Here is a 27,515-nt window from a genome sequence, read left to right on the forward strand (position 1 = left end):
AATCAGAACTTTTAATTCTGTATCTTTATTATAATTCTAACAATGTATATCTCTTAAAACATTTGTTTTCATATAGGTCTATATGAACGTGTATATGCCTTTCACATATACATATATTCTGTAAATTAGCTTTCATCAATTAATTTCTTTTTCAAGATCAAAAGGAAAAGTGTTTTCTATAGAGTGACCGATTCACAGCCACCATGTCGAACGTCTAAATGAATTAAAACAAGTCGTGCTGTTGGTGCTTTCTGTACGTTTACTATTTCACCGTACTCACTAGCAGACCTTTAGAGACCTGAAGGACACGAGTAGAATTTGGCCGTGCGATGAGGAAGGAAGCCACATCCTGCTTGTCCGCCCTTCAGAAACTCGCCCTTCGGCTGAACATTTGTTTCAAAACCATTAAAGGGAAATGTGAAAAGCCACAGTTGCTAATGTGAAAAGGGCCTTTGCATAATACTGTTATGAACAGGAGGTGCTTTGTACCAACAACATGAAAATGAGAAGCACAACGTTGATGCTGTCGGGTGTCTTGACGGTGGAAGGGACAAGATGGGGAGAAACGGTCAAACTGTATAGAAAGCACAGCAGATAAACAAATATACATCGTACCTTTTCGTGTTAAACCTTTGGAAGACAGAGATTGTTTAGAACTTTTTTTAAACATCTTAAACCATTCGGTAACCATTGTTTTCATCGTCCTTGTTGCTATTTCCTTTGCATTCAAACATCTCTGACACATTTCTCCACCTTCACTCATTCACGCGCCTGTGAGCACGTGATGTGAGAGTAAACCAATCTGACACACGATGTGTTGGAGGACTCCAAAGCAGCAGGAGAAGTGTTAAAGGTGGGAGAGCCCTTATATTTGATCAATGATGTGAGAATATAATCATTTCTAATGAGGTGTGAATGTGCATACGACACGTTAAGATGTGGAAAAGGAGTCATTTATGTGATTGTTTTTATGTGATCAATTAAAGGGAGGTAGGGGGGGGGGGGGCAGGCATCCAATACATTTATCACTGCTTGAATAAATGAATACATTGTTTTCTCTTCCCAGCTGCTACACGTTGAGTATCTGCATGATATAAAGTGACAAATCACTTTTAAACAGAGAGGAAATCGTTTGAGGCCATGAATAAAGCAGTTTGTTTCTGAAATGTGCTTCATAGGAAGCTGCAATGCTTCTGGACACAGATAGACAATGTTGAGGGTTCTGTGCACTAAATAATATTCATCGTTCAGTTCAAAAATACCTATATATATATATATATGTATACCAACACATTTCTTTATATAACCAGCAGTTATGTCCATCACAGTTAGAAAACACCCGATTGCACGACAGCGACACCTCAGTATCCGAAGGCAGGAGGCAGGAAGTTATAATAACAGTAAGGACGATGAAAGTCATGATAAACAGTAACAATAAATCTCTTCATATCAATATTAGTAATCCATTTCCCATTTTAAAGTTTAAAAATCGTAAGAAGAATCATAGTATTAAAACTTGATATAAGCATTTTTCTCCAATCCCCTCGGGGACCGGTGGCTGCTTGTTTCCTCGGGGGTTTTGTTCAGAGAGAGTGAAGGTGGGGCGAGGGGTGGGGGGGGCAAGAAAATGGCAGTTTTTCTTCTTCCCTTCCCCTGTCCCTTCTGGTCTCCCTCGGACGGAAGGTCTTTGTGGACTTGTCTTGACGTGAGGAAGTCTTTCCCCCCCGGGAGGGGGGAGGGTTCCTCTTCACATGGTCACATGAGCCGTCTCACAAGCGAAAGCACAGTATGTCACCTTTTGTATAAGTGTATTTTAGCTCCAAACATAGAGTGTGTCTATATACGTGTCCCATTAACTCTTAACGCAATCACTTGCAAGTGCTTTTCTGTGTGTGTCTACATGTTGGTGTGTGCATGCAGGCAGGTAAAGTCGTAACTCAGGTGTCTGTGAGTGTAACTGATTCTTTTTTTTTCTTCTTTTTTATTATTCAGTCGGTCTGGGCACTTATTTTTGCTACAAATTTGTGATACAGTGACCAGTCTGCATATATACATACATATATACGTGTGTATATATACACACGTATATATGTATGTCATTATAAGACTTAAGATGATAAAGAGCTAGAAAGGAACACAAACAATCCTGATCACAGGACCTGCGGTGAAGACAGAGCCCTACGGGGGGGTAAAAGCAGACGTAACCCGTGGGAGCTGAACAAGAAGAGCCAGGCAGAGTCATCCGTCTGCGCCGACGCCCCCTCCGGTGACAGACGGGGAAGCCGCCACGACGTTTCTGCCTTGTGCCGTCCTACGCGTCCGCCGTCCAGACAGAGAAAGCGTTGCACCCATTCACCAAAGTTCGCTCTCATCTTATCCGCAGTGATATTCAGACACGTAACATTCGAGTTTTCACTGACCAAAGTATCGTCGGTGGCTTAAACAGATTAAACCAGCCAGCTGATGGGTGAGAGGAGTAGTCAACAAGATGGCGGCGTGACGAGTGACACCTTTATCTTTGAAGCGACGTGGCCTGTGATTGCCTCGCTTTAGTATTTGGCTCGATTTCATCACTGTTCCTCACTTGGAATATCTGTTGCAGCCACAGTGTCTTCACGCAGATTTTAGGTGGAGGTGTGTGTTTGCGTGACTTGTCTGCTGATTGGTGTGACGGTGCATGCATGTAGGGGAACGTACTTGTTTCTATCAGCCTGCCACAGCTGGAGTCGTTATGGATCCTCAGCCCATTTTTCCATCCCTGTGTCTCCATCTCCCTTTGGGCCTTAACTCCCTCTCTCTGACGCAACAAATATTTCACGCAATATTTGTTGCGTGAAACCACTATGGATAGTAGCAGTTGTGTCTTCCTCCATCTTTGACTCCAACCCTTTCTCACATACTCTCCATCTCTCCGTTTTTCTGCCTTTTGCAACCTCAGCTACGACTCCCGTCATCCCTCCTCCGCTCAGTCGGCCCTTCCCGAGGGGACAGAACCAAAATGGGAAATGGGCTACTGGCCAGCCTGAGGACGGAAGCACAGGCGTCAGTTTTTTGGTGAAATCACGATGATCGTTTGTTGTTTAAGGCACCATACAATAAACAGGTATTAAAAACATTTGTTAGTAGTTTCATGAAAAAAATGTATGCCTATTTTAAAACAATATATATTTAAAAATTGGTGATTGGTAAATAGGTGTCGTTTCATAGGAAGTAATAACACATATTGTTATGTCTTAAAAAATAGCATATAGTATGTCAAAAAATATTAATTTCACAAAAATATCATAAAAAGTGAAAAAAGCATTATTGTACTCTGTTGTAAAAAAAGTCATAGTGTAGTTTGTAATGAAGATGTAACAACAATTTATTTGTTGTTCAAGTATTCATATTACAGTATTTAATTAAATTATCATCAACAGCTAGAGGAAAAAAGTAATTTTATATTTTGTTATTCAAAATTTTAGGAATTGTATTTTGTTTAAAAAAAGACGTCATCAAAAAGTCTTAGTCTTGCACGGCAAAAATAATCAAACAGCAATTCATGTTCAAAAAGTCACTGAATAGTATTTTTTATACCGACAAGAAAAAGTCAAGAAATGTAAAAAAAAAAGTTGTAGCATTGCATGTCAAAAACGGTTGGAAAGAGTGTTGTATAGCATTTTTAGTATTTCAAATGAAGTATGTAAAAAAAGTGCCGAAAAAGTTTATTAAAAAAAAAAATCATAGTATACATTCATAAAAAAGGATGGCGGCCATACCTGTCCAATACGGTCCGCAGGGCCCGTTCTATGTTCATTCGGTGGCCAACGCGAGTCACGCCCAGATCCAGAAAGTCGTCCTTGGTGAGGGAGGGCAGATGGGTGCCGTCAATCTCGTTGTCCAGGAAACGCTCCCTGTGCTCCCCCAGGTTCAGGTATCCTAGCCAGTCTGCGACGTCGTACTTGGTCCAGTAGGGCAGTGGCTTGGAAGCAAAAGGCTTCGTGGGGGAAGGTGGCGGTAGGTGGGGGTAACTCAGGCATGTAGGCGGAGGGTGAGGGTGCATCGGCGGAGACGAGGCCCCGGACAAGAAGTGAGTCGGAGAAAGGGATCGAGAGACAACTAAGGCCGAGTTGGGAGGGGGCGGGGCGCCAGAGGCGGCGAACAGGGGAGGAGAGGGCGAAAAGTAAGGATCTCCAAGAGGGTTCCCCGGGGACGGCGGCGTGATTGAACCCCGCAGGTCATACATCGCACTGTAGAGCGGTGTGGTGGGGAGGAGTGGAAGGGACGATGGTCGCGGTGGACCCAGCTTGGGCCGCTCTGACGGGGAGATGAGGGGACTGGGGGCTCTCCTACGCTGGAACATGTGTGATTCCGCTTTGCGGGACTCGCGACTGGGGATGAACTGGAATTCTAGGGCTTTGGTTCGGTAGACAGGTCTGTGTTTCGGAGAAGTGGGATAAGGGGCATAAGACGTTGGGGAAATCGGGGAATGAGAACGAGGAGGCTGAGACGCAGCTGGGGGTTGAGGGGATGGCGATCGTCCCCAGTTGGGGTACTGGGAGGCAGGGGTGGGGGACGGGGATAACGACGGCTGCGATAACGAAATCGGAGACGGTGACTGGGATCGAGCTGAAGGAGGACTCAGAGCTGAGGCCGAATCCTCTGAGAATCTGTGAATGGAGAGGATTGTGTACATCAGATAACATAATACATGTTTTGAACAAGCTTCTTTACTGTCTCACAGCATGTTGTACATTCAATCAAGTGTAAAAGTTTCATGTTCTCCCTGACAGAAGAAAAGAGTGTAGAAGTGGCTCCATTACCTGTTTCTGGCTCTGAGAGAAACACATGGAAAAATCCAGAGAAATAAAAGAAGAGGAGAGTTTACACAGTATAGACAAAACATCTACACAGGACAGTACGCAGTTTGCACAGAAGGCTTGAACATCAACTGTGGAAAGGAAAACACTCACAGGTGGCAAACACACACATGTGAGACATGAACAGAATGGCAATGCTGTGCATCGAAAACAAGACAAATAATGCAGTTTATGCTGTAATGCTGGAAACATAAACACACAGTGTTCACTGATGCGTACCTGTGTCTGCCCAGAGGGCTCTGGCTGTGCCAGCTGTCCTTGGTCCTTTGCTGCAGTTTGCTGTTCAGCTCATTTATGATGCTGGGCTTCATACTGGAGGCGGGCGGGTAAACCTTTTTCCCCTCTAAAATTGCCGCGGACTGGTCAGCCGCCATTTGCCCCTCGCCCCAGAGAGGCTTGATCTCGGGGGTGCGAGGGCGATCAAAGTATGGTGAAATCGGACGTCCCAGATTCTGCATGTCACTCCCCCCGTACCCATCGCGACTGCTTTCATCCGCTCCCTCCTCGTCGTCTTCCTGCTCGTCCCTTCGTCTGTGGGAGTGGAAAGATGCGGGAGCGGTGCTGGTCTGTCTGTGGAGATCGCTGGTTCGACCGCCCTCCCTGAACCTGTTAGCCTTTGGGTAGGTGGACACTGCTGCTGTGGCATTCTGCATCTCGAAGGTTTGTCCGTCCAGGTAGCTCATGTAAGACTCCAGAAAATCCCCTCCCCTTTCCAATTCCCCCGTCCCGCCTCCTCCCCCCGTCCGTCCTCCCCTCTCCCCCCGGTCCAGCCTGTCTCCCCGGACACTGGCCAGGATGCTGTCCAGGTGGTGGTCGCTGCTGCTGCGGCTGTCCAGCTCTTCGATCCCAGAGTCCACCACTGTCTCCTGGGACTCTCCCTTCTTGGCAGCAGGGTGAGGACGGTGGTGCTCCCCTGTCCTGCGACCTCCTGTGGTGGCGGTGGAGGACGTGGTGTGTGTGTTGTGTCCCGTGTGTGTGCGCTCCTGGTAGAGCTGAGTGGAGGTGCATGTTGTGGTTGTAGCGGCACAGCTAGCGGTCATGGCATGCGAGAAAGTGCCCCTGTGTGGAGCGGAGGTGGCAGCGGTCGAGGCGGGTGCCGGGGTACCGCGGTATCCCGGGGGAGGTGCGACTGTGTGTGGGGGAGGCGTTGGCGAAGAGCGCCCGGGGGTATGTGAGCTGTTGTAAAGGTGGTGGGACACGGAGAAGGGCCTGTGATAGGACCCGGGCGGAGGTGGCGGGGAGACCGACGGGGGAGGCGGAGGTCCCGTTGACGAGGTGGGGTGCAGGGTAGAGGGCGAGTGAGGGGGCGGGGGGTTGGGCGACGTTTGGGAGGGAGAGGGAGCGGATTGGGTAAGGTTAGCAACCTCACTGTCGTAAGATGTGAGGCTGGAGGCGGTGGAGTCTCCTGCCTGAGGAGATGGCAAGGGTGTGTGAGCATGAAACCCACCTGCTTCTTTAATGGGGGGTGGAGGAGGGGGTGGTGGAGGAGGAGGTGGAGGGACCTGCTGTTGGCGGGAGGTCAAGCTATTTGGGCGCATCCCGTGTTGTGAGTACCCTGATAATCCCCCCGTTCCCCTGTCAAAACTGTTGGCAAACTGTAATGGAGGCGGGAGAGGGTCTGCGTAGACAAACTCATCATCGGCATCAATCGAGGGGGCGGGGGGAGGAAGGACCATCAGACCAGTCCCACTGCTCCCAGTGGTGTTCGCTGTCTGCTGAGAACCATTTGGTGGAGGTGAGGGAGGGGTGAGGGACAAGATGTAGGCATCCGCTTGATTTTCCATCCTGAGAAAAGAGGGTCTTGCAGGCTGATGAGTTTGGGACGCATGTTGAACAGAGCTTTCGGCAGCTTGCTCCGCCCTCCTCATGTAATCCTCTCTCTCTTTGTCCCTCTCTCTTTCCCGCGACGCCTCCCGCTCCCTCGATCTGTCCCGCTCTCTCGACCTCTCCCGCTCCCTCTCCTTGTACGTCGACTGATACGGTTGAGACTGGTAGTGGTGCGTGTGGACGGTTTTGTCCTCGGAGAAGCGAACTCTAAGCCCCTCGCGAGCCCCTCCTCCTTCGCGCTCCCTGTCTCCGCCCCCGCCCTCCTCACTCCACACGCTGCCGACTCCTCTGAGGATTCGGGGCGATGGTGGGCGACCAACGGAGGCCGTAGTAGCGGCCAGAGAGGATGAGGTGACCAGGTAAGAGGAGCTGGAGGACTGGGCGGTCGACGACACCGGCTGAGAGTTGACAGTGGACGAAGGAAACGCCGCGCTGGACATCTGGCGGCTGAAGTGGTGTTCTGCTCCCCTCCTTAACCTGCTGTCGTCTCTCAGAGCGCGCTCCCTAGCAGCCAGGGCGAGGCCGAGTGGCGATGTGGGGTCAAGGGCCTTCCCTGTTAGCGGGTGAATGAAGGTGGTTGTACCGGAGGACGCCGGCTGCCTGCCTGCCGCTGTGTACAAGTCAGTGGGCACAGACTTAGGCTGATAGTCCAGGGCAGGCGAGGAGTACTCAGGGAGGCCAAAGGCGGGAGGCATACTGCGGGTGTGATGGATAAAAGTGTCCCCGGAGAACATGCCCTCGTCGATGGACTTGGACGGGCGCAGCCGTGTTGATGAACTTTCAGCCTGTGCGCTGAGCTGTTGCTGTGACGCTTGAGTCCTTGTTATTCCGTCACTTACCCCGACGCTTACATCCTCCTCGGCGGACATAAACAAGGAGGCGCTCTTTCTGCGAGCTTCGTGCAACCGTTCCCTGTCCCGGCGAGCAGCACCGACGATAGCTGCCCCGAACTGGCTTGTGAAGTCCAGATTATCCTGGGCTCGCATAGAAGGCAAGTAGGGAGGCGGCGGCGCAGGGATGGAAGGCGGAGCGGGCGGCTGTGGAGCGGGGGTGGAGGGAGGAGGACCGTGTGGTGTCTTCGCCTCATCCGTCTCTCCTGATGCAGGAGCGTCGGCCTCCACACTGCTACCCTGGCTGCTGCGTCCACTGCTGCTGGTCGAGGGGGCCTTGACAATAATGGTGGGGATGGGGATGGAGCTTTTCTCCACCGAGCCTTTCCCCCCGAGCGTACCCTGGGCCATGCGTAGGTCCTCCACCTTAGACTGCTTCACCAGTGGTCCCTTGCCTCTCCTGGCCCCTCCTTTGGGACCGCCTGCTCCAGGCCCAGCTGCACTGCGGTCTGTGCGTTGGGGTTGACTCGGTGTGGTCTGTTGTTGCTGGGGCATTACAGTGGCACTGCTGGATGGGAGGATGGCGTTGCTGTAGCCTCTCCGAAGACCGGCTGTCTTCGCCCCTCCACCGGCCCCCGGGCCAGCTCCACCAGGCTCCCCCGAATAGGCGACCTTTCGCGAGGCAGTTCTGCTTTGAGCAGTGTGGGCAGTGGCGTGTGCATAAGGGGTCGCGTGGTCCACCGCTCCACCACCGGGGCCCGTGCCGGAACTGCCTGACCTTTCCCTGCCGCCATGGGTGAAATGCGCTGCCTGGGAGTACGGCTGGTAGTGGGCGGGCGTTGAGGTGGACTGGGACACTGAGACGGGCTGCTGGGATGACTTTGCTCTCCAACCTAGTGGCGGAGCGGAGGAGAACGGAGGCTCTGGTGGAGCTGTGGTGGGAGGAGGGGGGATGTCGTCCGGGCCGGGCACCGACAGACTGCGAGCGAACTTCATGGCTGGAGGATGCAGTGACTGCCTCTCCTCCTCAGGCACGCCTAGAGCACAGCATTTACAAATGGAGAAAAACAATTAGAACGAGATCGAGATTTGCAGGTCTTACAGATGGTGTAAGAGTGGAGGAAACAGAGCCAGAAAAAGTGAAAGCTGAAGGTAATCTATGAGAGTGTCGGTCTATATCTGACTGCCCATCTACCTGCCAGCGGGTCTGTCCTCAGTTCCTGTCTGTTAGTAGGTAAGTCAGTTAGTGTTATGTGTTGTATTTCACAAACAAGAAGCAACCGGGCAGCATCACACAACATTTTTTTTTGTTGGTCGCCAAAGAGCTTTTTACTATTTCAGATGAAGAGTTAGCAAAGCTTTAGTGAGCAAAAAGCACAAAAAATATGAATCAGAATAAAACAGATTAGTAGCACTAATAAACCAGATAGTAGTAAAAGACAAACAAACAAAAAAAATGTTTACGTTACTTTACAGTTAGAATACATACATACGGTCAGCTACAGATACAAAGAGTTAGAAGTTTTTGTCTGGAGACAAGACATTGTTGGCCACGGACAAACAGGTCAGCACAGTGTAGACCTCCACTGGTCCAGAGGACAGACAGACAGGCGAACGGAGGGGCAGACAGAAAAAACAGACAGCCTCACCGATGGATTTCTGCCGCCGCATACCGTGCTTTGGGCCGTGACCTGAGTTGTACAGGCCGCGGTCGTAGCCGAGGCCCAACCCCGACGGCATCACTCCCATCCCGGACGGATCGCCGTAGTTCTGCTGTGAAGTCCAAAAAAAGGAACATTTGAACGGAAAGTGGAGAGCGATGGGAGACGCAATCGTGCAGTTGGTGGCGCAACTTAGCTTTTCTTGCATGCCTCCACGGTGAACAAAGAAGACCAAAAAGAATAATATCCATTCATAATGGATGAATTCAAGTAAATGCTGTTAGTTTAAAAGCTCTTTCTGAATTGAATGAATTAATGGGAGCTGCGTTTAACTGCAGAAAATGTTTAAACATAATATTAATTTATATAAAGCTAAAGCTAAATCCTTATTAAGTAGAAACCTCAAAAGACATAAACAGTACTCACGTGTTTATACAAAAATGTAAATGGCCTGTGTTTGGTACAACGGGAGACATTTTATTTGCATTATACTGCACGAGTCACATGAGACAAATGGTTTAGCTGTTGTTAAACGCAGCCCCTTCCAGCTCATCCAACATGTGAAAAGTGTCTCTTGTCTTGACCGAACGTTGGTTTGAGTGTTCTTCGTAACAGTTAGAGGATTATAGCTGCCTTTTACTTTACACAAGAGCACACGCATGTCTCAGGACACGTACACGGACACCCGTAGCATGTTTCACGGCACACACCTCATTGCCATAGAAACTCCGTCCTCTGTCTCTTTTTGGCCCCTGTCCCCGTGTCCCCGGTGCCTCGTTGGTGCTGATTGTCTGCTGAGCTGCTGCAAGAATTTCATCTAGTTTATCTGAGATGAGAAGAGACAGAGCGAGAGAAAGAGACACGCACACACAGCAATGAAACAGAAAAAATGGACATCGACAAAAGGAAGGTTGGAAGTGTGGGGAAAGGACACACTTGATGAACGTGGATAAGAAAAAGACATTGAGTAAACATCCACTTGCAAACATGAGCTCCCTTACTCAAAGCCATCTGATAGACTGTCCTCTTCTTCTCTGTAACTTGTGAGGATTCGAATTCTAGAAGAGAAGAAGTTCAGAATCAGCCCAATAAAGGGACTGAATGCCGAGTCATTTTGGAGGAGCCGTAAAGACGACGCCTTGAGCCAGAGAGCACCGGAGCATACCTGATTTTTTTTTCCAAGGGGTAGCAGCTGGAAGGAGGACAAAAGGAGACATACGGTTTGGCAGGAGTGAAAGTGAGATAGTGTTGTTACAGTGAATACTAATCGTTTTCCCCAGAGCCCGACAAAGTGAGTCACCCCGCCAGGCTTTTCCATCTCCCATCACAGCCACACTTTGAGACAGCTGATGCGCGCACACTTATGTTACAGTGAATATGTTGCACACACACACAGTCTGCTGCTTGCTGTTATTCTCTCTAACACACTTGAAAACACGCACACATATGTGGAATTAGTCTGAAGCGGACTCCCACCTCTCTCCACTGTTAAACAGTTAGGATGCAGCCAGCCGTGTAGTGGGGACAAAGGAGGAGAGACAAAAAGACAGTTAGTGTTTAAACCAGCGAAGAGTCAAGGATGTCAAGGGGAAGAATTTAAGGTGACCCTTCAGTGTTTGCATCCAAGTGGGAGTGAGCCTGTGTGTGTGGACTGAATGGGAATAGTTATCTGCAAAAGTAAAATTATTAAATGATTGTCTTGAAAAAAAAAACAGCATTCGAGGACTCGAGTTTACCGCAGGATTGTTTTTGTTTTAATGTCCCCGTTAACTTAACAGCATGACTTTTAGGTGAACTGGGACACTGCACCGATCACAGAGGTGAGATTGAATAGACGTCACGTCTAAATGAATTCTGATGAATTAGAATGAGCATATGGTCGGGCTGACGAGGCTTCATCCCACACTCTGCTCCTCTCACCTCGATCCACAAGGAAGCAAAAGACAATCTAAGTTACCACATGTGTGTGATAGCAAACTAAAAACACACATCTCAAGGATCTGGGCATTTTTATTGTTATGCACACCTACACAAAAAATCGTAATGTATCTTAGCTGAGAGATATTATTTCACATAAAACACGTAAAATAACCAATATTGATACAGATTTTCTTTATTTTAATTTTAACCAAGATCCACACAAAGTGGGACTTATCAGTCAAATTGAAAATGCTCTCTGGGGGACAAAATATGTAATGTAATGTTTCTGAATTACCTCAAACCATATGTACTCTACCCCACTTTCGTTCATTTTAATACCTTGTAGTGACGATGTTGCTTGTGTACACAGTGAAAAATAGCAACACCCTCTCTAAAATGATGACGTTTTGCCGTCTGCTATTAAGCTATCGGGCCGATGTCTCTATGAATACAACACTGTTCGTAAAACGTTTTCATTTGTGGCACCTTTAGGTCTCAATGCACTGAGATAATGAATACAGTATCACAGCACACAGACAGGGCTAGTGGTTAGATAACAGCGTGTTGGAAGGGAGGTGGCGTTTGGCCTTCTGGAAACTGGCACCTTTGTTTTAAACTGCTGGGCGATCATGCTTTGTGCCGGTGAGGCCACACTACATCGAGGAGGCAAGTGAGGTGAGGAGATGGGGGAGGAATAAAGCAAAGGGCGGATTCCTACACTCTGGATATAGTTTAGTCATGATGACGATCAGCAGTTCATTACACTTTTACCTACATTTACCTTAGATGAAGAAGTTAAACATGTTGGAGTAGCGTACCTACCAACGAAGAACAAAACCTCGTCATTTCTTAACCTGGTTTAAACTACGAAACTTATTTCAGGCTTTTTTTAAACCAAATTTGAGAAGCGGGAACAGACGCGCAACAATGCTGACTCCAGGTGTCAGGGACTCAGCACTCTAGAAAACACGGGCCAATATTCTGGTAAAGGGGGATGCCCGCCATCTGCATGCACTGTCCTCCCACTGCTTTGCCTCAAATAGAGATGGCATTAGCATAGCCACACATTATTTGTCACCATAGCAACAGACCTGCAACAAAGTTTCTTTTTTCTCAATAATTGCTCATCTCAATAAATTTATCCTCGGGTATGATTTTGTCCGAATGAATCAAAGACATTCTCGAGAAAAGACATCAAGGACACACTATGCAACTTGATCAACAAATACATGGAGACCAGACACTTGTGCCAATGTTTGGCACCCTGAAAACTCTCCTCAGGTGATGCCGTTCCCCTGCAGCGTTACCTTGGCAACCAACACTTGCTGAGTGTGTGTGTGTGTGTGTGTGTGTGTGTGTGTGTGTGTGTGTGTGTGTGTGTGTGTGTGTGTGTGGGTGTGTGTGTGTGTGTGTTGGGGTACACTGCTCTGTGGGCGCTGGGGTTAAAGCTGTGGGCGGGCCAGGGAGCGTTGGGGGGGGAAGGCGGAGGGGGGGGGGTGCAGGAGGATAAGAGGTAAGAGATGCGGGCAGTGAGAGAGGAATCACAGGGTGGATAGCGGACACTTTTTCCTGGGTGGGGTTACCTGCAGTGAGGGTGCTGGAAGTGACAGAGTGGAACCTCTGAAAGAACAGTGAAATGCGTTGAGACCGTCATCGCCATCGGAAGCCAATCCTCTTCTTTTTTTTGTCGCTAGTAGCTAGCTAAACTTAGGCCTGGCCTAACTTGGCTCCACACTTTCAGCATCTACAGTCATCTCCTTCACACTGTTTCCATCATCTCGTATCACATCAATCTATTCATCACAGTCACTTTTCCGTAAACCGTAATTCCCGCCAATTTCTTACCCATCTCCTCCAGCTCTGAAGTCATGGATTTGGATCGTAGGGCGATAGCCGGAGTGTTCAGCCTCTTACTCTGCTGGGGGACTGGAGGGGGGAGATGGAAAAAAGGCACCCGAGGTCATTTGGGATCCTTGTTGAAGAACAAGGATCAGCACGCAGGACACAGACTCTTACTTTTCTTCCTCGAACCCTCCTCCATGTCGGGGTTTCGGGTTACCATGACTACCTTTACCATGAGGCTGTTGCCACCTTGCCGGATCATGTTGACAACTTGTCGGTGACCGACCTTCACCACATTCTGTCCATTGACCTTGTAAAGACAAAGAGACTGAGTTTACTACTATTTATCATCAATGACTTATATAAGTCAGTCATTCGACTGAAATATATACATTTGTATACATTTTTACAGGCTGTTAGACGCTAGTATCTCAAAAACCTACAAACTATTTTTATTCAACTTTGGGCGAAAGTGAGGTCTTGAACCACGATACAAATAAAATGAATTTTTTTAATGAAACATAAAGAAAACCACAGACGAAGATCATAGACGTCCTATCCCACATCACCTATTAAGAGGACTGTACACCTTTGCCTTCTAGTTATGGGAGGTAGGTTCAGAAATCATTAGAATCTGTCAGCGGCCGATCCATTCCGACCCATAATGCAACGGTCAATCGTGGCAGCACCTCTATGAGGAAATCCCCCATCCTGAGACCGGCCCTCCAGGCGACGCCTCCCTCGTCCACTGACTCCAGGTACTGCAGGGCGGGGAAGGCCGGGGTCGGGGTGAACTCCTCAATAGGAGTCTGAGCTGGAGACACCGTGAAAATATAAAAATATTATGAATGTGACTGAGAAATCAGTGAGCGTGATTTCGAGGCAGGATGTGAATATTTTGTTGTCGAATGCAGTGAATATTTCACACGTCTTACCTTTGGCCCCTCGCAACACAAAGCCGAAACCCTCGCTGTCCTTTTTCTGCAGAAGCACCGACTTCTCCTTGATTATATAGTCACTAGCAGAGAGAAGACAAAGAGAGACAAAGATGAATAACACAGGTGAAGACAAAAGACGGACGTATAATGCGCATCCTTACATGTCTTGGGTAGAAAGTCTCCATAACCCAACTACACCGCTCCTTCCCACTGCTGCGCTTCACACTTCCTGTTTCCTTATCAGTACCATTAGGAAACTTAGTTCAGGTTTTGGTCCCTTCACTTATGTATTTAAATTTGTATTAGTACTCATATAAATGCTAGTTTCCGATATTACTACTCAGATTTTATTTTCTGTTTGTATGCTGTAAGCTTCCATATGATTGATATTTATCTGATATCTTTCATATCTCTAACAGTTTATGTACCTTCAATTATGTTATTTTTTTATAATAGTCTTAAATAAATTAATATTAGTAATAATAATAGTAATAGAAGCAATGTGTCCCATGTTCTAAATTTGTAGAAAGATGATACATTTTGAAAATAGAAACCATAAATGCTTCAGTGATCATACTATGAATTTTATTAAATTTAAAAAATGTTGCCGCTTCAATCCAAAACCACGGTTAAGCTCCAACCAACACGAAACCCCAATTTAGGCCACATTCCCCACAGTGCTGCTGTGACGTAGTCAACGATTCACTTTGTATGCCGTATGTTTCTGACCGCGAGCACAGAGCTGGTTTCTTCCACAACCTCGGTGAACCTTCAGTCCATTACAGCGGCACTTCTCAGGGACGCCGAATGGACTCTTGTCTTGTTTTTGCGAACGCCGAAGCCCCCGAAAAAGAGATTCAGTCCGTCAGCGGGTCAGAGGGGTTTATATTCCGTGTCAGCTGTAACACACTGTAACACACATGCTCATAAATCCACCGTGCACTCAAATAGCGCCGGCCCACTCCATCTGTTCATCCCCGTTTCCCTCACTCTTCACTGGCATCTTTCCATCCTGATGGCCCCGCCTACTCCCCACTTCCCTCTGCACCGGCTTCCCTCCCGTGTTCTTCAAACTTCTTCACACTTCTTTTTCTGATCACATTTTCCTCTCATGATCTTGTTAATTCAGTCTATTGAGTGTGTGATTCTCTCCACAGGCTGTGTGAGCCTCTCTGTCTCCGCCAAGGGCTCTTTCTCTTTGTCATTCTTCGTTCAAAAAGGAAAAGGAAATATACACACACGTGCCCTGTGTAGATTGTTAGTCTGCCCTTTCACAAGCCACAAGTCACCATGGCAACGCAGCTTGCTTAAAGACAACACCTTGGTTACAATCATATTTTTGCCCTTGTTTTTTTACTGATGTTGTTTAGTCTCAGTTAAAACATTATTGCATATTATTTCAGGGACAGAATCATTAACATCTCAAACACGACATCCGCCGAACGATTACACCCAAAAGCCGGTGATAACTCTTGTTGATTTTCTTTACTTCACTCAGTGCCTCATGAGGCTAAGTGCTGGGAAGCCGGCGATGTGAACTCATCAGAATGACAAACCGCCCTGGGAGGGGACACCAAAGGCAGCAATAAATGCAGAATATGCCTGATGAAAACTTTATGGAGCACTGCTACGATGCACTCGGAGTCACAAGTGAGAACAAGGTGAGACTCGTTCATAACTCTGGCACGGATGACCTGCCATGAGGTCACAGCCGTCGTGTTTTTGTTAGACTGCTTCTACTACATTGAGTCACGGTATCAGTGTAGGTGTTTGTCCTCAGGGTCGCATGCACGGTATCACTGAAATACTATCCGACCGACGCGTGCAACTGACTCTGCAACTGAAGGGTGTCATCGACTTTAAGCAACTGGATCCTGAATCATTTCAAAGAGCAGCGATGAAATCTTTCATTTCTGATGGGGGGGGCTGGTGCTGATCAGAACCAGCCCCCCCCCTCTGTTGTCTCCAAATCTGTCCCAGCCATGTTGTAAACACAGGGTGCTAAAACACAACTTAAACTTCTGGTATCATTATCACATCTCAGTACATCAGCACTATTCATACTTTTGTTGGGTGTTCGAGAGAAAGCGACAAACTTTGAAACTTGTCTTTCCAAGTTGAAAACTAAACACGGCCTTAGTTTAACTGTTTGTGACGACGTGTAGCCTTATTTAGCGAGAGGAGCAGGTGCAGCCACTTGGGCCTACCCGTGTGCACTGCGTCCTTCAGAGGATCCAGAACCGTGACACGGTAACTGTGCCGCTTTCTGAGTATTAGCGACCAAATATCAGCGTATCAAATACGATCAACTGAGCTGGACAAAGCATCACAGCGCACGGCCCAATGCTGCGTTTTTAAAAGCAGGGATATCAAACTGGTTTGGCCGCGCAGGAAAGAACTCTGCAACTTGTCATGCATGCTGCATCGTTAAAACTCCCTCACTGTTTCCAATTTGTCGGCAGCCTCTCTCTCTCTCTCTCTCTCTCTCTCTCTCTCTCTCACATACACACTAGTAAACGCACGCGCCGCACAATACGCAGGACACAAGAACACATGCAATCAACCAGTCAAGAGTGAAAGGGAAATGTCCCTTCCGACCTTTAAGCTTTTGATGGACAACAGCAAACACATCATCCATGCACGTACACACACACACACACACACACACACACACACACACGCACACGCAAACATTAGGAATGCATGCACACAAACACGCAATCAATCTGCGCATCAGTAAAAGCTGCAAGCAGCACTGCTAGAGGACGTCTGTTCAGCGATTCAAAGCAGAGAGAAATAAAACGACACACACACACACACAGATGTTCCCACAGCGAAACACAGAACGGCTGCACTGCTCATACGCCGGGCTGCTGTGCAGCAGCAGCGCTCGTCCGTCTCCACACACATACATCGCACACACACACACTCGCATTCACACGGACACACGCTGAATCAAACACATCCGTCTGCAGGCATGCATTGCAACATCTGCCAATCTGTCTCATAGATCCTGTCCTGACATTCGTAACGTCCACATGCATTCATCTCTGGAGGGAGGGAGGGAGGGAGTTGACGGGAGGAGGGTAATGAAAGCCATGCCAGGTACCTGTAAATGAACCAGACGCTCCTATTCACAGGGCCGAGCGACGGCCAGGAAGAAGAGAGGGAGAGGGAGAGGGAGAGATCCTCCTCGCCGCATGCCCCCATCGCCATTTCCTCCCCTCCCTCTCCTCCTCCTCCTTCTCCTGATCCTGCTCCTTCTCGTCTTCCAGCGAGACAGCAGCGAGCGTGAGCCGCGAGAGAGGAGGAGTTGGAGGAGGAGAGGAAGAGGAGGAGGAGGAGGAGGAGAGAGAGATGGGAGAAGGGAAAGGGAGAGGGCCGAGCTCTCCCAACCCCTTCATACTTAAGACAGAGAGAGAGAGGAGGAATGGGAGAGATGGAGATGGTTCATTGTGACTGCGACACAGAGAGAGAGAGAGAGAGAGAGGGAGTACAGGAGCAAGGCGAGCGGGAGGGGGAAGAAGGTGGTTTAAGAAAAGTAGATCGAGAAATTAGGTAATTTAGAGAAAGAGAGAGTGGGAGGTGATTGGGTTTGTTCGCAGGAGACGAATGCCCGAACGCACACAGTCCACACATGCGTGCACCGACACAACAACTCACAAACAACACTTCTGTCTCTCCTCTATCTCTTTCTCCTCTTCACCTTCACCCATCCTCGTAATTTCTACTGTACGATTTGAATGTAGAATTGACTCTGCTCATCCAGCACTGTCATGACTTCCCATTCATAAGAATGGATGTGACTGAGATAAGTCTGCGCTGCATACAGTGCAAGCTGGTCTCGAAGTTCAAATGATTGAACCGGTAACGTCATGGGACACTGTGATGGAAGGCAAGTCAAATTATTATTATTATTTATTATTAGGTATTGTTACATATCCTTTAAATGGCATGCACACACAAACAGGAACACATTCATGCAGACAAAGTTGCCTCACGTTTGCTGTAAACAAAGCATGAATGAATGAGAGGGTAGAGCGAGGCGAAGAGGGGGGAGGAAGAGGCACCTCGACGCAGACGGGAAGAGGAGAGAGGACAGAGAAACAGCTGGCGGGTGAGTGGCGGAAGAAGGAAGAGCAGGAGGACAAGGAGAAGGAGAGAGAGACAGATAAACAGAGAGAGAGAGAGAGATTCTCTCAAATTGCCACTCACATCATTTCTCAGTCAGAGCCTCCTTCCATGTATGTCGAAGCATTCCTCATCAACTTGCCCTCCCTCCCTCCCTCCTTCCTTTCCCCTCTACGTCTCTCTCTCTCTCTTGCCTCCCTCCTGCCTTTGAGGATGATCACAGCTCTTGTTCCCCTCTCTACTCACATCTCTGCCTTTTTGTTTTTCTCCCTGCATGTCAGGCTCCACCGCTGTGATTCTGTGTACAGTGTGTGTGTGTGTGTGTGTGTGTGTGTGTGCATGCATGTGTGAGGAGAGAGATAAAGAGAGGATGAGGGAAAGCGGAAGTGAGGGAGGTGGATAGAGAGAGGGAGAGAGAGCAGGGGGAGGGAGCAGGAGCACAAATGTTGACAGAAGGTCCAGATTATGTGGTTTTGTGTATCTGCATGTCTACCCGCTGCATCCTCTAGTGTCTTTCATACAGTGGCCAAACCCCAACACGCTCTTTAGTGATGTTGTCTGTCTCTTTTTGCAAATTTTAGCATAAAGTTTCATTAATTCTCCTACTTTCTGGAGAAATATATTTTTTTTAAATCCAATGAGAAGACCTTTCTGTTGCCTATGCGCAAGCAAAAAGCAATGCAACTGCAGTGGTGGTGGTGTTCTGCATCTCTCCCCCAAATTGTGAGCTCACTTGTCCTTATTTGACCGAACGTTGGCGCACAGATGATCTCATGTGGGCCGGGAGAGGAGCGGCAGCGTGTACTGATTATGTAGCGTTTAATCGCTACATCTAAGCTGTGGCAACGACGCAGAGATCCGATGACATGAGAACGCAGCTTCCATCTACTTTATTATGAAAAGGGGCACAGCGTGTTGTGTCAGCGAGAACACACTGATAAAACCACAAAGGTAGAAGAACCAAATGCTGACAGACAGGCTGTTTGTACCATGGAAGGAAAAGTTGTCCTGTCGGGGTTCAAGGAGGAGGAGCTAAAGGGGAGCAAAGGTGCAACATGTGGTTACTGGAAACGTGTGGGCGGGGTGTCGCAGACGTTCGTCAAAGTTCTCCATTTGTCACTGCTTGTTCCTAAGTCATCATATCACTCACTCAGGTTTTCTTATTGAATTGCCACACTGCATTATCCAGTTATCCAGTCAACTGACTGCCAGGTTTTGGTTGTCACGGCTCGTTTTAATGTCCTTTGCTACCAAATTCAGAAAGTCATGGGGTCATAGACATCACTATTCATCGTCTTGGATGTCAGTTCAATCTAACCGATGGATGTGTTATATATACACATGTATGATATTTCTATTCGTAATAGAAAAATTCTCACTTTCACGTGAGAAAAGTTTGCACAGAATGCCCTCCTTCCATCATCCAACCTCTTCATACCTTTCCGCAGGCCTGCTCTCCCTTTAGAGCGACCTTCATTGTTTGACCTCCAGATGGAGACACCACAGGGGAGAAAGAGTGATAGAAAGAAAATTAAAAGTGCACGGGGGGGTTAGCAACGCGGTGGTAAACAGACAGCACAGGAGGGATGCAGAGATGTGGCCAAATCAACAAAGGGATACGTGAGATATTACATGTTGTGATAAAGGCTGTGAAAGTAGGACTATGTGAGGGTGGTTATGAGTCAGGCAAACAAATAGTGCCGGCCTCCGTCTGTGCTGCAGTAAATGCTTGTAATCATCCATGGCATGTGTGTGTAAGTCTGTATGGCCTTGCCATGAAGTGCCTTGCTTGCATTAAATGTCACTTTTGATGAAAAGCAATGTATTAATTAATGATTCTGACTGGAAGACTTTAGAAAGAAATAAGAAGACTTGAAAGAGAAAGTTGAGGAATGATAAAGAATGATGCTGACCAACCAAACAACAAATTGGGGGAAGGCGGGGCTTCATCTGAATAATACATGTGATTGATAATGGCTTTCTTGTAAACAATCCTCTCATTGCTCAGTCCGAGTCGTGGATACTGAAATGAGTTTGCGTCAAAGCGGCATTGAAGGTAATTATATTAGAGTAAATGAGGGAAAGTCACACTCAAACAAAGAGCGTTTCCCCCACGTGTTACTGGATCTTAGTCATCAGATCGCTCTGATTGCATGTGCACCATCACCGACAAGCTCAACCAACCTTAAAATTGCAACCTCACAGTGAAGCTTCGCACCCAAAAGCCGAAAGGCAGACGCACAAAAGGAGAAACCCACTCTAAAATCCTGCCCAGGTCCAGCTAAACACAACACAGCCGGTAATCATGTGCATCCTTTGGGACGACTACAGCATGGGCGCAGCTTGTAGACCCGAGGCAGCGGACCCTCACATCCTAACGCGTGAATCACTCGCATCACGGCGAAGCAGCACTGGAACGAATGAATCCCTAAATGAATCATCTGGTCTGAATGGATGTGTACAGTACGTCGTTGTGCAAACAAATCCCCTCTCAGCGCGTGCTCCGTATCTAAATATTGGAGCAGCAGGGTGATAATGAAAAGGTGGTCCGTTTTGTTTGCGGTGCCCACTGGGCGGACGGACAGGTTACACCACCCTCTTCATCCCCGCGGCTGAGCCCCTTTTTTGCCGCAGTAGAGCAATTTTCTGAATGTCAAGCCGCCCTTCCCTCGACCTTCATTCAACCAGGATGCGTCTGTGTCATAAAACCTGATCCTTTCATGCTTCCTTCTGGTCCTCGTGTCACATCAAGTCGGTCACCGAAGCATCCGAATGCCTCTTTAGTCACCCAGCGTGCCCCCCCGAAGTGCCCTTGTTGTTCATCTCACAGAGCCCTCTGGTAGGTGAAGTGCCGTTCTGGAGTGACCTCACCGATACATCGACACCAGCGTCCCCTTAACTCATCCAATTAGGCCCGCTGCTTAGAGATTGCGTTTGGGCGGCTGCTTGTTTTCGGAGTGAATGAGCTTCCGTTTGCTTCACATCGGTGTTGGCCGGCGATAAAGTAAAGTAACTCTTGCCTGGGAGCGTCAAAGCTGTCATAGGATCCCACAGTGTAATGGCGGAAGAGCCTTTTGGCTCGTTCTCCACGGCTCTCTGAAACACAAAATCACAGGGACGTCAGCATGGTGGCAGCTACGTTTAATCCCAATGCAAGAGCCGATATACTGCAGGTACTGCTCAAAGTCTGTGTACTATTACTGTACTTAAACCTACGACTAATATGTGTATCAGTGCTGAAACAATTACCCGTAATACATTGAAATCATACGTATGACGTTATAATCTGAGCGTCAAACTGTATAATTTGTGATATTAGTAAATTGTGCAGTATAATGTACATGCATCATTATTGTTTTGTACAACCTTCTGAATATTTCTGGGAAGCTACAATAATTATATACAATGCTATAAATAGATTATAATGAGGTATATATGTTGATAATTGTGTGTGTATAATTATGTTTGTAAGTACGTATTGCTAAAAAAGATATCAGAATATTTGCTTTTCTACCCTGACTTTCCTTCACGTCATAATAAATTGAAAAGGGTTGTTTTTGGCTGCTGGCCAGACAAGAATTTAATCAAATTATTATTAATCTGAATCAATCATTCGGAATTTACTCCGGAACTAACGAATAGTTCAAAGTAACAGTTTGACATTTTTCCATTACTTATGTGTTGGATGCGAACATTTATACCACTTTTGTATTTGCACAGTGAGAATAAAACCACAACTAGCAGCCTGTTAGCTTAGCTTAGCACAAAGACTGGAAATCATAAGAAAACATCTAGATTGGTTCCTTCCAAAGGTGAGAAAAACAGACAAACAGCAACAAGCTCACTAACTAACACCTTATGCCTCGTTTGTTTAACTATCGGAAGTGCCTGGTGTGTATTTCTCAGCGCAGAGCAGTGACTTTCCCCGTGAGGGGCCGAGGCAACCAGCGTTGTTGATATATATTTAAAGAATAATAGCTTGTTATCTTAAATCATTGTCACGTGTTACTAAAACTTGCATCATCAGACCTTTGGTGAACAAATATGAAACTTCTGGCTAAAAGATATTTTCCCTTTTAATTGGGTGTTTTTCTGATTCAGCCTGCTGTGTGTGTGTGTGTGTGTGTGTGTGTGTGTGTGTGTGTGTGTGTGTGTGTGTGTGTGTGTGTGGTGCTGATCACCTGATCGGTTGTCTTGGCTCCGAAGCATCACTTCCTCCACGCAGTCGGAGGGGAACCAACCCGTGCGACCCCTGACCGTCCCCTCCCAGTACCCGCCCTCGCCAACGCTCAGCACTGCAGGGAGGTGGGGGGGGGGGTTCAGAAAAGAGTGGCGCGTCAGGAAACGTGGCAAATTCAACGAGCGCCCAACACAAACACCGTGACGAAAAGGAACCGACTCAAAAAGACAATCACATTATCGAGACAAAAAATAAATAAAAGGGAGACACACAGAAACATGCAAAGCGCCTTCATACTCACCAAGACATACATACCTGGCGACACTTTAGCATCACTCACAAACACACACATATTCATACCTGCAGACATTGAATACAAACACATACAGAGACCTTACACTCATGTTACGACATACAACAAAGTCATCTGAAAACACTTGGATCTGGTCTGTCTCTGACAATCTGGTACTTGTTGATCTCTTTTATTAAGTTGTGTAGGATGGAAGTCTGCACGCGTGTGCGAGGCCGATGCCTTAAACAGAGACCTTTTGATTCACTGACACCTTTTTAAAAGTTCATGTGATGTGTTGCTTTGCGTATTTCTAAATGTCCATTCAATCATCTTTCACAAGTGTGTGGACGTCCAAGCTGCGCGCCTGATTCCCGTGGAGATCAGCAGCCTATCAGGTGTAAACACAAACACTGACTGGCAACTAAGAAAAGCACTTTGGACTCACATGAAAGACAAAAAGCAGCATTATGCTCCAGCACACACACACACACACACACACACACACACACACACACACACACAGAGTGTGTATCATGACATGAAAATGCACATACTCACCTTTGACCCGGTCTCCCTTACTGAAGCTGATTTCTCGCTCTCCCTGGGCCGAGTTCGATCGAGTGGCCACAAAGACGCGTCCCGGCAGCGCGCTGTAGAGGCGTCTTCGCTGGCCTGCGGTTTGTGCGGCTGCGCTGGCAGGAGCCGGCCTGGGGGGGGCGTTAGGAAGCAGGAGGACCTGAGACAAAGCTCCCTGAAGGTAAAGGTCTAAGGCGCTGAATGCAACACATACATTTCCCTGTCAGAAGTAATAATATAGAAAAACCTTTTTGTAAGTCAGCCTGTTAACCCCGCCCTGTGACTAACATTCAGCTTTAAACGTTGCATGAGGAACTTATCCAAACAGGCAAAAGCAATGGCTCGTTTGTTCAAGAAAATAAAAATGTCGTGGCTTTGTAGAGTGCTTAAGTGGACACAACAGCTTCCCTGCCCTGCTAAACGGGTAATATGGCATAAAGTGAAAATACTCCATAACAAGTGTTGATTCTTTCAGGACTTTGCAGCTGCCTCCGTCCTAAGGAGTAAATAGCTTTGCCTCCATGCTGGTACTCACTCTGTTTCTCACGTGACGACAGCCGTCTACTGACTATGATTAGATGCCAAGAAACTGCAGATCCCAATTAATGGTGACATTAATGCTTTAAACTCTACACGGTGCCTTTACATTAACAGGAATTAGATGAAGAACCTGATTCTGCACCACTACAGCAACAAAACGCACTGTCCCTTTAACCAGCGTAGTTGAACCTACGATGCTCCAAAGACAGAAAAGTGGAGGAGAGGTTCTTTTTCTCACGCTTGTCTCCGACTCTGCCTGCTCCGGTCCTCCTTGTCTCCGATCCTCCCTCGGGATGGAGAACGTGTCCTCGCCCCTCTGGGACTGCTGGAGCTCCGCAGGGCTCCTGTGTGCTTGTAGCCCTGAGGGGGACAGACGGGGGGAGGGTGGACGTATTATTTACCTACAGAATCACTTTCTCCGTCGCTCTAACAACTTCCATCCATCCATCCATTGTCAAACCGCTTATCCTGCACTCAGGGTCGCGGGGGGGCTGGAGTCCATCCCAGCCAACTTCGGGCGATAGACAGGGTACAACAGCTCTAACAACTTAAACTTTAAATTTCCATATCCATGATTTTAGAATTCCCCAAACTCTCCTAATGCCCCTGGTTGTACCTTTCAGAGCTCATAATGTTCACATGCGATAAGGTTAACAATCACAAAAAATAGATATGATACTACGCATGCATTGTTATTAAATGCCTCTTAAATAATAAGAGCGAAATGGCTCTTAAATAATAAGAGTTAAGTTAGGTATATATATTACTCTGCATGATTAATTACAGCATCTGCCATAACTAAAATAGGTGTACAGGGATATTATGCACTAAAGCTAAGTGCAGGATGCTGCAATAAGTATTGTTCACCACTAGATGCTGATCAAACTCATCCAAAAATAAATGCAACGTATATAATTTATCAGAGTTTAAACCGTTTCTCAAGTCAATCCTATATTCTTTTCAGAAGACTTCTGCAGTCCATCAAATCGCTTGGAAAAACCACGTTTTGTATCTAATAGACACAATCAGAATCAATCGCAATCAGTGACGTGTGTTGGTGTTTATTCTCCTAAGAGTTCAAAAGCTCCACTTGGAACTTCAATATGATGGAACTTCCTACAGGTCTTAAAGAAGAAGAAGGTTTAAACATCTCAAAGGAAAGCCGACGAATCACGTGAAAGCTCGTAAACAACCATCTCCAGGACTTTGAGGTGAGATGGCATGCGAAACACACACATACACACACACACACACCTGCACAGAGACGATGTTGGTCCCTGGGGCGTTGGGCACCGCCATCCAGTCGGGCAGGTTCATGCTGCTGTCACTGTTGGCCCGGAGGAAAGGATGAGGGTGGGGTATTGTCAGAGAACGGGTGCTCTCCCGCCTCTGGGGGGCAAACTTTGGAGACTCCACAAAGGGAACTGGAATGTGAAAGAGTGAAGTGAACCTTTTTTGTCACCGCTCATTTTCCTTTTCACCACTCTTATTTTGCACAGCTTCATAGTTACGTTCTACCTTTCACCTCTTTAGCTTAACTCCAGAATCCAGAATGACAAACGGCTAACATTACAGAAGAGATGACGCATAGCCTCCGTTACTCACCCACATCTGTATCCCGGTGGTTTTTGATAATTTCTCCCAGTTCAAAATGGCCGGACATAACAGCCACCTGATGAAAACACACATGCAATCTTTTGGGATCCACTGAATGCACAAAATATCAACTCGTTCTCCTGTAATTACAGTAGGCATCTATATGGGTGCTTTCCATATCTTCTCTCGTCTCAACACGTTTTAAAGTTCTTACTTCTGAGGGCAAATTAACAGGTGGTAAAAACCAGATTCAAGCCCTCGATGGAACGTCTAATGTCCCGTTTTTAGTACTCTTACGGCGGTCCACATTTCTTTATTCTCTCCACCGTTGCACAAATAGTTTTGACCTTTTTGTTTTATAAGCAACACAGGTCAGCACCCAATGAGGCAAATTCCAATGCTTCCTCCTCTCGTTTCCCTCTCTCAACACAACGGATTGTCTCAGCTGGCCTTTTCTGCCCCGCCAGAGTAAATATATTAAGATCCGGGGGTCACACACATTCCTGCCACCTGGGACCTCCGCGTGCATCACAGCACAATAATGGCTTAAAGTGAAATGAGGCTCTGGCACTTTCTGCTACATTAACTTAATAAGACGCCAAACCACACAAACGTGTGTAATTACCCAGCCGAGCACTCGGCCGTTACCTGAAAGCACGTCTGCCCGTTGTTGTTCTTTGTTTCTTTATTCGCTCCCCGATAGAGAAGAATTCGTGAACAGCTTTCCTGCAACAAACAGCGGCGGTTAGCGAACATTGATTGCATTAGTTGAATAATTACTGCATTGTGTGCATTGACGTAGTCAGATGTAGTTTATACATCATGAGTTTGTTTGTTCATGTTACGTATTCACCGTTGACTGCGGAGGAATGACAGAAAATAGTTTTTCATGGTCACACGGGGTGAATAATTGATAAACAAAACGTAATTTAGCTTGTATAGTAATCCTTCAATATATGCACATTAACAAAGATGCATCAATGATATAAAGGAGTATTTATGTGGCTTTCATCTGGTGGTTTTCTGCTCTATAGCAGCTGACATTTGACAAAAGTGAGCCGTGCGTCTACCTTGTTGTACAAAGCACAGATGTGCAAGGCAGTGTTTCCAGAGGCGTTCTGGGAGGAGGAATCCGCCCCGTAGAAGAGGAGGTGCTCCAGATGCTGCGAGTTGCCGTGCTGACAGGCCTGAGAGAGGAGGAACAGATTGTGGGCGAGCGATGGGAGAAGAGAGGGGGGAGAGAGGGGGGAGAGGGGGGGGGGGGGGGGGCGCGCGCGTACAAGAGTTTGTCGAGGAAGTAAAAGAAAAAAAGCAAACGAGGAAGGGTTTACGTGGATGTTCGATATCGAGAAGAAAAAAGGTGGAGAAGGAAACAGAGATGGAGGAAAGGCACAAGGTGACAGCCGTTAGGTGAGACCACATTTTATCTGAATGGATTGAACCCCATTGAACACCAAACCGAGTGACGTCTAATGATAACGACGGCACAGCCATCAGCGAATGGACACAGTGACACCACATTATTCAGTCAGTTTATGTTATTGTGGCCACATTAAACACTGATATTATAGGAGCCGGGAGCTTCACACGCCAGGACAGGATGAGCCTCCGGTAAGTCAATAAGCGGATGTGATGGATGTAAATCAGTGTGTGGGTAACACGTACTAAACAACAGGTAATCATGGCAAGAGCATATCTGTTTAACGCTGCCACAGAGCATAGAAAATCCCATCCATCGTTTTCTTTCACGGGGAAAAGCCTTAAAGTGAAACACCGCTGGGCTCTGCTCGTTGCTCCAGCATTATTTACAATTCATGGAAATTAAACTGAAAACGTTCAACCTCAAAACAGCTTGTGGTGGATCCAACCCAAAGAAAATGATTAGTGTGATTTATGAGTCGTATCCCACTCAACACGCACGCAGAGACAGAATAAGATGGAGGTCACGAGCGCTGAGGAGACCCTGATGAAGCGCTGAGGACGACACCGAGGAGGAGGAGGAGGAGGAGGAGGCTCGATTCGTCCCGTCCACCTCACTGCCACAGAAGCAAGGCGGGTGGGATGAAGGGTGAAAGGTGTCCGAGATGAATGGAGGGAGGCGGGAGTGTTTCATGGCATGAATGTTTCTGTTTTTGTTGACGTAGACACAGAGGCAGCACATACACAGACGCTGGAACACAGAGGACACGGGGGAATTACAGACAGGACGCGTGCACACTTAGAGACACAAAATTGGGCCACAGTCCCCTTTAGAGTTCATACGTTTTGGTGAGAAATCCAATTGAATACCGTTTGTATTCATATCCGCTTTAATCATTTTCGT

The 27,515-nt window shown here is 47.3% G+C and overlaps 1 protein-coding gene across 1 annotated transcript in view; it reads right to left on the bottom strand.

The window, feature by feature from the left end:
• Positions 1-9: 9 nt before the first annotated feature.
• shank1 (SH3 and multiple ankyrin repeat domains 1) overlaps positions 10-27,515 on the bottom strand; it is a 50,042-nt gene continuing 22,536 nt past the window's right edge. The window contains exons 8-30 of the mRNA XM_078084736.1: positions 27,111-27,362; positions 26,263-26,379; positions 25,841-25,918; positions 25,202-25,268; positions 24,851-25,020; positions 23,835-23,956; positions 23,039-23,187; positions 22,190-22,303; positions 21,029-21,104; positions 13,875-13,957; positions 13,629-13,753; positions 13,114-13,249; positions 12,943-13,023; positions 12,681-12,717; positions 10,654-10,736; positions 10,343-10,369; positions 10,179-10,235; positions 9,888-10,003; positions 9,166-9,289; positions 4,953-8,553; positions 4,803-4,814; positions 3,759-4,718; positions 10-3,022 (exon numbers count right to left, since the gene is read on the bottom strand). Coding sequence (XP_077940862.1) covers positions 2,935-3,022; positions 3,759-4,718; positions 4,803-4,814; positions 4,953-8,553; positions 9,166-9,289; positions 9,888-10,003; positions 10,179-10,235; positions 10,343-10,369; positions 10,654-10,736; positions 12,681-12,717; positions 12,943-13,023; positions 13,114-13,249; positions 13,629-13,753; positions 13,875-13,957; positions 21,029-21,104; positions 22,190-22,303; positions 23,039-23,187; positions 23,835-23,956; positions 24,851-25,020; positions 25,202-25,268; positions 25,841-25,918; positions 26,263-26,379; positions 27,111-27,362 — 6,675 coding nt within the window. The 3' untranslated portion in view covers positions 10-2,934. The remainder of the gene's footprint in view (positions 3,023-3,758; positions 4,719-4,802; positions 4,815-4,952; positions 8,554-9,165; positions 9,290-9,887; positions 10,004-10,178; positions 10,236-10,342; positions 10,370-10,653; positions 10,737-12,680; positions 12,718-12,942; positions 13,024-13,113; positions 13,250-13,628; positions 13,754-13,874; positions 13,958-21,028; positions 21,105-22,189; positions 22,304-23,038; positions 23,188-23,834; positions 23,957-24,850; positions 25,021-25,201; positions 25,269-25,840; positions 25,919-26,262; positions 26,380-27,110; positions 27,363-27,515) is intronic.

Source organism: Gasterosteus aculeatus, chromosome 11, assembly GCF_964276395.1.
Source record: "Gasterosteus aculeatus chromosome 11, fGasAcu3.hap1.1, whole genome shotgun sequence".
NCBI classification, from domain to species: Eukaryota; Metazoa; Chordata; class Actinopteri; order Perciformes; family Gasterosteidae; genus Gasterosteus; species Gasterosteus aculeatus.